At 40.9% G+C, this 11,752-nt stretch overlaps 1 protein-coding gene across 1 annotated transcript; it reads right to left on the minus strand.

The window, feature by feature from the left end:
• Positions 1 to 7,512: 7,512 nt before the first annotated feature.
• Positions 7,513 to 9,385, minus strand: LOC103695768 (histone-lysine N-methyltransferase ATXR6). The gene is made up of 5 exons (XM_008777177.3): positions 9,088 to 9,385; positions 8,689 to 8,990; positions 8,359 to 8,459; positions 8,052 to 8,264; positions 7,513 to 7,934 (listed from the first exon to the last, which is right to left on the minus strand). Exons 1-5 carry the CDS (start codon positions 9,338 to 9,340, stop codon positions 7,775 to 7,777), a joined length of 1,029 nt encoding a protein of 342 aa, XP_008775399.2. The 5' UTR covers positions 9,341 to 9,385; the 3' UTR covers positions 7,513 to 7,774.
• Positions 9,386 to 11,752: the final 2,367 nt, after the last annotated feature.

Below are 11,752 nucleotides of genomic sequence, written 5' to 3' on the forward strand. Positions count from 1 at the left end.
TTTGAACCAAGAACCACCTCATTTTTCAAGGAGAGCTATGACCAGTAGATCATTGGCCAATTTACGTGTGACAACCTACCTTTTAGGAGAGGATGGAATGGAAATTAAAATATAGATGTTATAACGATATATTTAGGTTCACTATTTGAATAGAGATCTCAATTTGATGCATCTCAACAGTTTTCTTTTTCCGAGTAATCCATAATTCATGTGAACAAAAATGTGATTGACTAGATTTAGGTTATTTAGTTGTGTAACTGCAGTCGGTCTCAACATAACCTTCTTCAAAATATTTCTTAGAAGTGGAATATAGATGATCCTATCAGCTTTCAAACTGCTGAGAAAGTGGTGAAGATTAATGTTGCAATGGCTCATAAGGAAACAAACACAATTTTCAAGCAAGAGGTCAATAATTTGATGCAACTTTCACAGCATAAATGTTACAGTAACAGAAGAAGCACTACTACAGAACTTGAATAGAGAAAACTATGGCCTTATAAAACCTTTCACCAGCCATGCACCTAGATTATGTTTTACTTAATCACTTGCTATGATTTTGGACAAGAAAGAATAGTGAACAGCGAATAGTCTTCGCCCAGTTCTTACTTCAGTCCCTATCTATCTACTGTCCAACACCATTATCCTGGTGGCACTCCTGAGATCCCTTGAGCAGCATTTTAGGAATTTTATCGGCGACATCCATCTGGTGGCTTCGGAGGTTGTGTGTCAGCCGATCAGCGCTGGAGGTCTGGGGGTGCAGTCTTTGGTGGTGAGGCAGGAGGCATTAGCGGCGAGGCATGCAGTTAGATTTGTGCTTGAGCCCGAGAGTATGTGGTCCTCGCTGATGAGGGCCAAGTATGGAGCTTTGATACCTGGGGTGTGAGCTGGGCGTCACCACTCTCCGATCTGGAGGAAGATGTGTGCTAGGGCTACGGTGGTGCTTCCGGAGATCAGATAGGTCATTGGTGATGGTCGTTCTATAGATGTGATAGAGGATAGTTGGGTGATTGAGTGACCGATTTGTCGCATGCCGACTATGGTAGACTTAGCGAGATTAGCAGGGTGTAGGGTCAACGATTTACTGGATTCAGCAAGGGGGGGCCGTTGGAGGGTGGAGTTGATTCGGAAGGCTTTTTGGGGAGCAGCTGGCAGAGTTGGTTTTGACCCTGCCAGTCCCTACTGGGGGGGAGTCTGATAGGTTAGTTTTGGATGCTGACGGGATGGTTGAGGGTGTGGGCCAGAGATCGTTCATGCTTTGTTCAGCAGGGAGCCAGTTCGACAGATTGCAGGTGGTTGGATATGGAGGCTACGGATTCATCCTCGAGTGGCACTCTTCATCTGAAAGGTGGTTTGGGGCTGCCTTCCGACCAGGAATTGCTAGTCCGCATGGCATGCGGTCCCATAGTGTTGTGAGGCATGTGGTGATATCGAGGAGACCACCGAGCATGTTCTTCTGCAGTGCCCTAGGATCCGAGAGATTATGACGGAGGTCATCAGTCCCACGACCTGACTCGGTGGTTTCAGCGCAGGACCTGACGCAGGTGCTGAGAGACTCCATGCGGAGCCCTAGATCTATTATGGATGGAATTCCTTAGGGGCGTACTTGTGCCTACCATATTTGGCTGGACAGGAATGCTGGCATATTCGAGGGGAGGTAGTCGCCTCCGAGGATGGTGGTGAATAGAGCGGCGCGACATGCGAGGGAGGTTATTGCGGCCGCCGCTGTGTTTTCTTCTGGATGGCTAGGACACCTGGGGTACTCTTCACGCTGTTTCAGCGCCCCGTTTTGCCCTTGTCTCTTGGGTACTCCCCACCCTTGGCTATCTCAAGTAAACTTCGACGGCAGTAGGTCCAGTGGATGGTGTGACTGGAGGGGTTGGATTTGTGATCAGGGGCCACTATGGTAGGATGCTTGCTATAGGAGGGCGGCGTACACCAGAGCTTACAGTAGTTGGGGCAGGGTTGCGGGCCTGCCTGGGAGGGTTTATCCTATGCCAGGCAGGTGCTTGGTGTCGAACGGTGTGTACCTCAAGGGGGACTCAGCGGTGGGTGATCAATTGATTTGGGGGGCGGACAGGTATGGTGATGGTCATCCCTTTATCCGGGAGACTCGCAAAATGGCTCAGTTGATGGGCGGCTTTCAAGCAGATCATGTGTTTATGAGGCGAACAGGGGCCGCAGACTGGTCACCTCTTTTGTTGCCCGGCACTTCCAGAAATTTTTTGTAGACGTCTGCATCAGATGCTCCTTCTCCTTTGTGTCATTACTTTTCCGTGATTGGGCTGGTTGTACTCATGTTAGACTTATATGAATGAGTAATCATTTTACCCAAAAAAAAAAAAAGGAACGGCGGATGAATGACCTACATGAATGATGTGGGGAGAAGAAGGTTAGATTGTAGCTTTAACTGAGATAAGCGACTTGGAGATTTTCTATCCCACTTCTTTTGACATTTGTTAGTTAATGCATACTTGTTCTAACCGGCATAATTGTCAAATATTCCCTTGTATAAAGCAAAACTTGGCCCTATATTTAATATCATATACCCATAATAACCTCTTTGTGACCCCATATGCCATCACGATTTTCATGTATAGTCTAGGTTTTGTGCTCATGATATATATTTCCATCTCTTTGGGAAATTTGCTAGTTTCATTACCATGAGCTATTTAGTCTCTCATTTCATAGTAGTTTGGAAAGATGGAAAAATAGAATAATGATAGCCTATTGTGAAAATGGTGAATATGATTTATTTTCGCAATTGTAATGCATTTGTTCACTTTATTAGCCTATTACAAGCTAATTAACATAAGTGACGGACTATGTGTATCACCAAACTTAAAATCGCATTCTTGACATAATCTCACCAAGCATGGTGGTCCTTCATGTTTCTAATTTTACAAGGCATACATTTTTAGTAGCTCATCTGTGACTCCCATTCTAGACATTTATTATTTAATATTAATAGTCTTAAATGAAATATAAAGCCTAAATGTATCGTTGGAATGAATGTCTCCATTTCAGGTCCACCACGTGCATCAAGCATGCCAAGTCCTCATTTTTTTTTTTTTTCGAGCAATGAGTTTTAGCACACTTTTAATTTTGTACAATGCAACCAAAGATCTTGCTAAATATATTCTAATTCAGGCTATAAACTTTCTCACTTTGAAGCATGACTTTTATTTATTAAGCAACCATTAACCATTAAAAAACTTGTATGTCTTCCTTACCTCTCCCACTAGTGCTCATATTCTGCTTCAAGTTTGAAGTATCAATGTTAACCAGTACATATATATGATCCAGACTGAAATATATATTTTTGTGCTTGGTAGTTTTGTTGAGTGAGTGATGAACATATTGATCTCAGAAGAAATGAAAGGTGATATAGTGCTTTCCCCCCGTTGGTAGAGACAGCCATGACTCATTGTTTGGTGATGGGTTAGTTTCAGCAAAGGAGCTGCCTTTGTTTAACTATGACTTGTTGGGAACTCTGGCCCCTGTAAGTAAGTTGTTATTTGTTCTTTGGACGCCTAAGGTCGCTCTCCTTTCCAAAACTTTGAAATAAGAGGCAAGGAGGACGTCTCAGAAGAAGAAAAATGCCAAGCGGCCCACATTTTTTTGGCACCCAACAATGCGCGTTCATTTGGGACCGCATTCAGAAGTGGGGCCCTTCTTCCTGCATCACTCACGGACCAACCCTACTTTTATCATTCTCACGTGAGCTCAGGGGCCAACTTGGCCTTTAGCTGGACACAAAAAAATATCAAATTTTATATAATTTAACTTAAAATCTAATTAAAAATATATAATGTTTGGACTTAAGGCCTCGCTTAGCTCTCATTCGAATATTTAAAATTTAAGAATAAATCATAAAAATCTTCTTGAACTTAAGGATAAATTATATTTATATTTAATAATATGAAAAATATACGCTTATCCTCATGAGGTTTATTTTTTATCCAATACTTTAACCCACGACTTAACAGAATATTAGTCAAACTGTTAGCTTTAAATGAAACCCCATATGCGACATTACAAAAATTTCAAAATAACTAAAATAATCTTATATGATGTAACAACCACTCAAGAATATAAGAAAACATATATATCAGCCTTCCTACTTAAGGATAATTTTGATTTTTCATATATAGTAAATGGTTTCACTAACACCGTTAATTTAATTAGATATAAGCATAGGTTTACAAACTATTAGATGTAAGTATAACAAACATAAATCTCAGAGTGGATTTTATAATTTGCTCAGAATTTTATTTATGCGCTTGAAAGAAATCATTCATGCCTTAAGTGTGTTGAGCAAGAGAGTGACAAGCCAAGTGCACAATGCATCTATTAATCTGATTGAAAAAAGAAAAGAGTTTAATTGAGATCACCCATCTATTCTAATTCTCATATAAAATATGACAAGGAATATTAATTAATTTTTTGAATTATGACACATACCACGTAGCATTTATATCTCAAATAGATTGATAGCTATGATAAGGCTAAAAATATAATCATCATTATTTATAAGACAAAAAAACTTGATTTTTTTAAATGATATTTATTTTAAGATCAAATTTACTAGGTTGTCCCTAATAATCTTCTGGAATGAGCGTAAACCCAGTTTTTGCACTATACACTGGAATCAGGGGTGTTAATATTGAGCGCAAAAACACCAAAATTTACCCCTTCATGATCTCAAGAAGATATGAGCCGAGCTTGTTCCAAGGAGGTTTAGGGTTGTACGCAAGTAGTTTAACCTTCTTCTACTTGATTTCATTAGACAAGCTTAGTGGATCTAATACCATGTTGTGTCACAAAACTTGAGACCCACATGCTATGTCACCATGCAAACAAACATTTAACATAAGGACAAGGAGATGTTGCCATAAGTATCAAATGGGTGTTGTCCTTTAGTATTAACCTAGATTTTTGATTAATAACAACGGGGACAGCATAACGGTGCCACTATTTTGGCTGGACACATAGCCTATGCATGATCCAATTTTGTCGAAGTTTGTACGATCTTATGTCACATTCCGCACTCTCAAAGTCAGATTTTATTGGTTTGAACAATGAGAGAATTTTTTTTTTTTTGCTAAAACAGATAAATCATATAAATCTAGTATAAGTACATTCCCATAAGTCGGAAAATCAAACATCCCCAAGAGGGGGCAGCAAAAGCCACCCCAGCCATCCACAATATCTCACCAGAATGATCGGCAACAAAGAACTCAACTCAATCCATGGTTCTATTAGTCTCACAGTGAACATAACTAGCCCTGAAGGTGGGTACATTCCCTCGCACACTGCTAGATGTCTAGGAGCAAGCATGTCTATCTGTGGCTTGGGCCTATAGATCCATCCGATCACGATGGTTGAGTAGACCTCCAAATGGATGAAGCCCATCTATAATAGCGTATCTTCTAAAATAGAGGTGTCATAAATTCGACTTCTAACCGGCAATAATGAAGTGCAAGTCAAAGCCTCTCATCACAAAATCAGCTCCTCCTCTGCTGCTGCCATCACTAAAATTGCCAATGAGAGGAGGTTTCAAAATGCATTTAACTACGGATTGCCAGCAGAAGGTTTCGAAAGACAGCAATTCAATTAGTCCCTGTCAATTAGCATGTAGTTTTTTTCATGCTAAGACTATGATACAGTTTGATGGACACTTGTATAAAGAAGCCATCCTCTTTGCCTACAAATCTGGGTGATGTATGTAGCTTTAGTTGAGCAGCTCACCGTCACCACCAACTCCAACATCCATTTGGGAAAATCCTGTTGTAAGGTTCTTCCAACCTATAACTATCCAAGGAGCAGCCCACCAACCTTGCCACTGAAGCACTGGGACGAGTTTCTCCTCTTTCTTCAACAGCCCCTGCAAACACCATCCAAACTTTTAATAGGTTCATTTGTTTCTAGCTCATCCTTGCCTTGGTATCTAATCAAGGATTTAAAAATTCCATGGTGATGGAAATCCAGAAGCATGCGATGGAACACCTGACTCCATGCAAAGCTATCCCAATTCTTGTTTGCTTGTGAAATAGTCGTGAAAAAGATAACCTTTAGAAACTACGATGATCGTGTAAAAAATATTACGTATTTGGAAAAGATGGGTGGCTATAAGCATGCATTGAGCTTCAGACTTTTTCCATCTTTCTGGAAACAAAATATTAGGAATGGCTCTCCTTCCTCACCTCCTTGCCCGGAATGTAAGCATGGAATGTGAAACCTTGATTAAATTCTTAACCTTTGTCCAATTTATGAGGCAAGTGTTGTCAACTTCTTAGGCACCAATGCTTGAGCATTATGACTAAAATCTCTTCAATACATGATTCAAAGCTTACGCTACTTGCAACTCACTGATCGAGCTAAAAATGAGCTTAGCAAGTGTCTGTTTGGCATCGTTATTGTTTGTGTTTTTGTCTATTTGAATCAATGAAACACCTCATGATATTGATGTTGAAAATAGAATTTGCATCAATTTCTTGCTAAAAATGAGCCCCAATTTTAATTTTATTTCTATTGAAGGAGCAACATTGAGCATCAGCTATTACAAGACTGGCCAAAGGGGACAGAATCCCGGATATACAATGCAGAGGGATTCCTTGCTTCCATTTCAACTCTTTTGAAAGCAATAAATCTTTATTGCCAAAAGCTGTAAAGATGCTGCAAACAATTTCAGAAAACAATAAAGTTTCATTATTCCTGTTGTTCAATCCAGTTCATTTTTCGTTCTGGGATGTTGAAAACAAAAAGTAATAACAGAAGGGCCCTTTTGTTTGTTTTGATCTTTGAACATATCATGGTCACCATATTAATAGTGTGACTAAACTATCTGGCCCAAGCCCAACTACAACAACATGCAAACCCTAATCCAACTTACTTGGACAAGTCCAGGCTCAGCTTGTGTTTGGTAACTTCAACCAAAAACCAACTCAGCTTCAATCAGGTTGACATCTTTTCACCCAACCCAAACTTTAACTGATGACACATCAAACCAACTTGAGCCAATTCAGATTAACCTAGCCTTACCTTTAGTTTTGGATCTTCCAAATCATTTCCATTTTCGTCGCTTCATATAAAAAGAAAAGAAAGAACAAATAAAGATTTCTTTTTCGATTCATCTCTGTATTAATTATTTCATTTAAGAAGACAAAGACAAATCCCCTATGATACACCAGGTCAGCCATTTCTTGAAGGTCACATCAGATGAGTTAAGGGCAATGTGAAGCTAAGCTTGCATAATCTGAGCAGACCAGAATTATTCTAAAGAAAAAGGGGAAAAAAAAAGTTCTACGCACCACTAGGCTAGATTACGGTTGAATACTAGCCACACATGGGCTCACAAAAATTCCAGCATGGATGGACAACTCTAGCTTGATTCAGTTAATCCTTTATGCATCTAAAAATTTCATTTTTAGGTATTCTATCTTCATCTCAGAGCAATCAGTAGTAACTCCCAGAGTAACCAGATGACATTGAACATTTTAGCAAAAGGCAACATTAAAATAGTGAATAATCAATTTTCCTTCCTCTTTTTTGCTTGTCATTGAATAAGCTTTCTGCTAAACGAGTGAGAATTACATGGGAGGCCTTAAACTTTGACCAAAAAACACTCTTGGTAAGAATACATTAAACACCCATTAGTCCCCTTCGAAATGGAGCAATACTGTTCCATTGACCCCCAGAATGAAACAGGGAAAGAAAAAAGAATGCAACTATTCTCCATGTGTGTCAAAACCTAAACTGATGGATAGAAGAGAATTTAAACAAAATGTTGAGTTGGGTACTCCTGCTCATATCCATTGTAATCATAATACAACCGTTCCCCCTTCGATATGTCTCTGATCGCAATCAACAGAACTCGACACTCACCGTCGACATTGAACCTAACACATTTCAGATTCTGCTTCTTCCTCCCATCCCTAATGCAGAAAAGCAAGTTAAATCAATATCTCAACCAAAAATTCTTCAAGAAATTTAGCATTTCAAAAATCAAAGCATATTAGCTATCAAAGACAACGAATTTTGGATCTGCTTACGGCATATGGTTGTTGATGCCATTGATGAACCGAGCGATGTTGCTACGCTTATCAGGGCATATAACAAGACTCTTCGATTGATCCTTGGCTGAAAGTAGAGTCATCATGCTGTCTCCATCATCGTGCTCTCGATTCTTTAGGTAATCAACATCGCCGACATACTCTGTTATAATTGTCAAGTCCTTGATGAATCTATCTGCCTCCACTGTGAACCTACTCACAACCAATATAAGATTTCCAAGATCCAATTCAGTAACAAGAACTAACTGACATAATTTGGAAGGAGACATTCCACATGAATACTAACCCTTCGCGAGAGTCGTAAACAACCAAGAGAGGAGGCCATTCTCCCATTTCCATCATTCTCTTACAGTGGTTTAATGTTTCAGTATCCTCCTTGGACAAAACCTGAAATCATCACCAATCCAATCCATGAAACCAATCAGAAGCTACACTTAACTTATAAACCACATTTGGAACCTTTTTGAGTCAAATCATTCAGAATTATGCGATATGAATGACCTCTCTATCGAAAAGTATTTGGAATTTACTAAAATTTCACCAACATTATAAGTTCCTCGTCAATCCAAGAAATCAAAGAAATGATATCAAGTTCATATATGCATCAAATTGTTACCTGCATCCCTCCTTGTTCAAGAGCAGAGCAGTTGGCGGACCGTGGGGCCATGCCGGGAAGATATGTGAGCTCGTTGCTGAACTCGGCCCCTGTGGCGGTCAAAGCCGTGGCCAAGGATTGCATCTGCTCCAGCCTCCTCTTCGGGTCCTCGCTCGGATTAAAAGGCAATAGCTTCCTCTTCTTCTTCGCCACCACCAGCCCCCCTGTCTTCTTCTTCCGTTTCCTACCGCCTCGCGTCTCAAATTCCGACGACCGCTGGATTCGGAAGAAATCCACAATCTTTGTCTGGACCAAAGGAAACTCTGCAACAAAATCGGGAATTCCAGGAGCCGAATTAGCCAACGGGAATAGGAGAAGTAGAAAGCAAGAAGAGAATGAGATTGAGGGAGAGAGAGTTACGCTTGGGCTTCTTGTGGGCGGAGCAGGAGGGGCAGAACCAGAGGCCCTGAGGGACGCAGGCAAGGATGGGGCGGAGACAGTAGAGGTGGAATCCTCGGTCGCACCTGTCGCAGAGGAGGAGCTCGTCGCCGAACTCGCCGGAGCCGCACTCCTCGCACTGGATGGATTCAAAGCGATTTTCTTCGGCCTCTAGGGGAGGAGATCGGCGAGCTGGGGCCCGGGTTCGCCTCCTGAATGGGGTCTTGGGAGACATGGCGAGAGAGAACGAGAGAGCGAGAGCGAGCGAGAGAGAGAGAGAGAGATTTCCTTGGCGTTGATGGTTCTGTAGATGAACTGTCGGTGCTTAAAAAAGTGGGGAAGGAAGAGAGCGGTTTCGCGGGCGAATCTTTTCTTCTCGCGGGAAGGGAGGGGAATTTGGCGCGAAGCGGTTTTTTTTCAGCGTGATCCGCAATTTGGTTTAATGTGGGACGCCATATTTGGACCAGGTCTACTTGGACGCCGACTTTTAATATCTGGTTCCAGGGAACGGAGCCGTGGCACGCGAGACAGATTCCAAAGGCCGACCATATCGAGAGCGACTCAATGACGTTGATCAAATAGATCTAAAATTAGATAGGTTCCTGCTTATCTGCTCCAGCATGACATCTGAGGAAGTTCGGAAAAGTGTATTTTTCTGATGATCAGGCATATCTACTGCGAAGTGATAAATGGGTCGGATCAGGTCGGGTCCTGAGTGATCCTGATCCGACTCGATTTTTTATTTGGGTCCTAATTTTGGATCCAAACCTGATTCGATTAAAAATTGGGTTGGCTTGGGTGGGGTTATGCCTGCAAATTTTGACCCGGTGGATCATTCGGATCGGATCCGAGGCTATGTATTTTTATATTCAAAGTTCTACTATATAATAGTAAATAACATCAAGCAATTTTTTTCTAATTCTTTTGGGAAAAGGAAATAGACATTTTACTAGATAAGCTATATTCACATATTCAAATTCAATATTCTCTAAATTCAATAAGTCGGTCCCAAGAATATCTTAAAAAAAAAAAATCTGACCCAAAAAAAAGGATCGGGTTGGGTTCGGGTCCGAGTCGAGATTGGATGGACCCGACCTGATCCGAAAAACAGAACGGGTCCAAATTTAGGACCCAACTTGGCTCCGCAGGTTCTAAAATTCAGATCGAGTCGGATCTTATGCGGGTCGGGTCACAGGTCGACCCGACCCATTTGCAGCCCTACTTGTTGGTAGCCAAGCACTTTGAAGGAATACTGTGAACCGACATATCAGCTGTCTTGGGCCCTGTTTGGGGGAGCTGTTGGCAGTAAAGCTGTTGGAAGTAGAGTTTTTATAAAAAGTTATTTACTGTTTGGTAACTACATTTTTAAAGTGCTGTGGCGCTTTAACATTTGTTTGGTAAACAAACTGAGAAAGTACTTTTGTATGACAAAATGACCATACATGATATTACTAGTATTATACAATAGTGCATAATAAAATATAATATATATTAATACATAAATATATGATATAGTATAATATTAATATAATGTAATATAATATTATTATAATATAGTACTATAACATTGTATACTATAGGATAATAATTTAATATAATATTAAATTATTTAACATAAGATAATATAATATTATATTTTATTTATAGTATAATACAATAATAAATGTATAAAATATTATAATTATTAGTATAAAATAATTTTTCACTCTTTTGATGACCATTTATTTCTCTAACAAATTTTCTAGCTAGGTAAAAAAATTGATTAAATAATTACTAATATTTTTATTATTTATTTATTTATTATTTTATTTCATTGAAATATATTTATTTATTTATTTATTTATTTGTTCATTTATATACATATTTATTTACTTATTTTTTTTCTTTTTCTTTCCTTTTCTTCTTTTTTCTTCTTTTTTTTTCTTTTTTTTCTTCTCTTCTTCTCCTTCCTTCCCCTCTTTCCTTCTTCTCCTTTCTTCTTCTCCCGCAAGGCCGGCGGCACCGGAAGGAGGCTGGGTCGCGGCGGCCGAGGGAGGGAGGCCGGGATGGCGGGCCGCGGCGGCTGCGGGAGGAGGCCCGGGAGGGGACTAGGACGGCGGGCCCCGATGACCGCGGGGGGAGGGGGGCTCGAGAGGGGGCCGGGACGGCGGGCGCAGCGCCTGCCGGGGAGGCGGCGGCCATGGCGGTCCCTTCCTCCCCTTCCTTTTTTTTGCTGTGGTGGGTCGCAGCGACCGGGCGACACCCGCAGCGGCGGCTGGGGAGCGCGGCCACAGGTGGCCGGCGTGGTGGCTGCCACCGTGGGCAGCCACGGGCTGCCTCCCAAAAAAAAAAAAAAAAGGAGGGCCGGCGGCATTGAGGAGAAGGAGATAGAGAGGGAGAGAGAGAGAGGGGGGATGGTGAGAGAGAGAGAGAGGCAGTGGGATTGAGATTTTTGGGAGGGAAAAAAACTTTTAAATGGGGGTATTTTGGTCAAAAATACAGCTTCCCGACAAAGCTAAAAACAGCATTTTCGGAAAACTTCAAAATGGAGCTTCTGCCAAAAAGTTGTTTTCAGCTTTCCGAAAAAGCTGAAACAGCTTTTTCAAAATTTTACCAAACATTATTTTTACTTAAAAGCACTTTTGGAGGGCCAGAAAGTGCTTTTTGG

The sequence above is a fragment of the Phoenix dactylifera genome, chromosome 17 (assembly GCF_009389715.1).
Source record: "Phoenix dactylifera cultivar Barhee BC4 chromosome 17, palm_55x_up_171113_PBpolish2nd_filt_p, whole genome shotgun sequence".
NCBI lineage: Eukaryota > Viridiplantae > Streptophyta > Magnoliopsida > Arecales > Arecaceae > Phoenix > Phoenix dactylifera.

Coding starts and splice junctions, on each gene's coding strand:
- LOC103695768 (XM_008777177.3), bottom strand. CDS start 9,340: ATGTCTCCCAAGACCCCATTCAGGAGGCGAACCCGGGCCCCAGCTCGC. Junction 8,460..8,688: donor TTGAACAAGGAGGGATGCAG/GTAACAATTTGA, acceptor TGATGATTTCAG/GTTTTGTCCAAGGAGGATAC. Junction 7,935..8,051: donor GGCATCAACAACCATATGCC/GTAAGCAGATCC, acceptor TTTCTGCATTAG/GGATGGGAGGAAGAAGCAGA.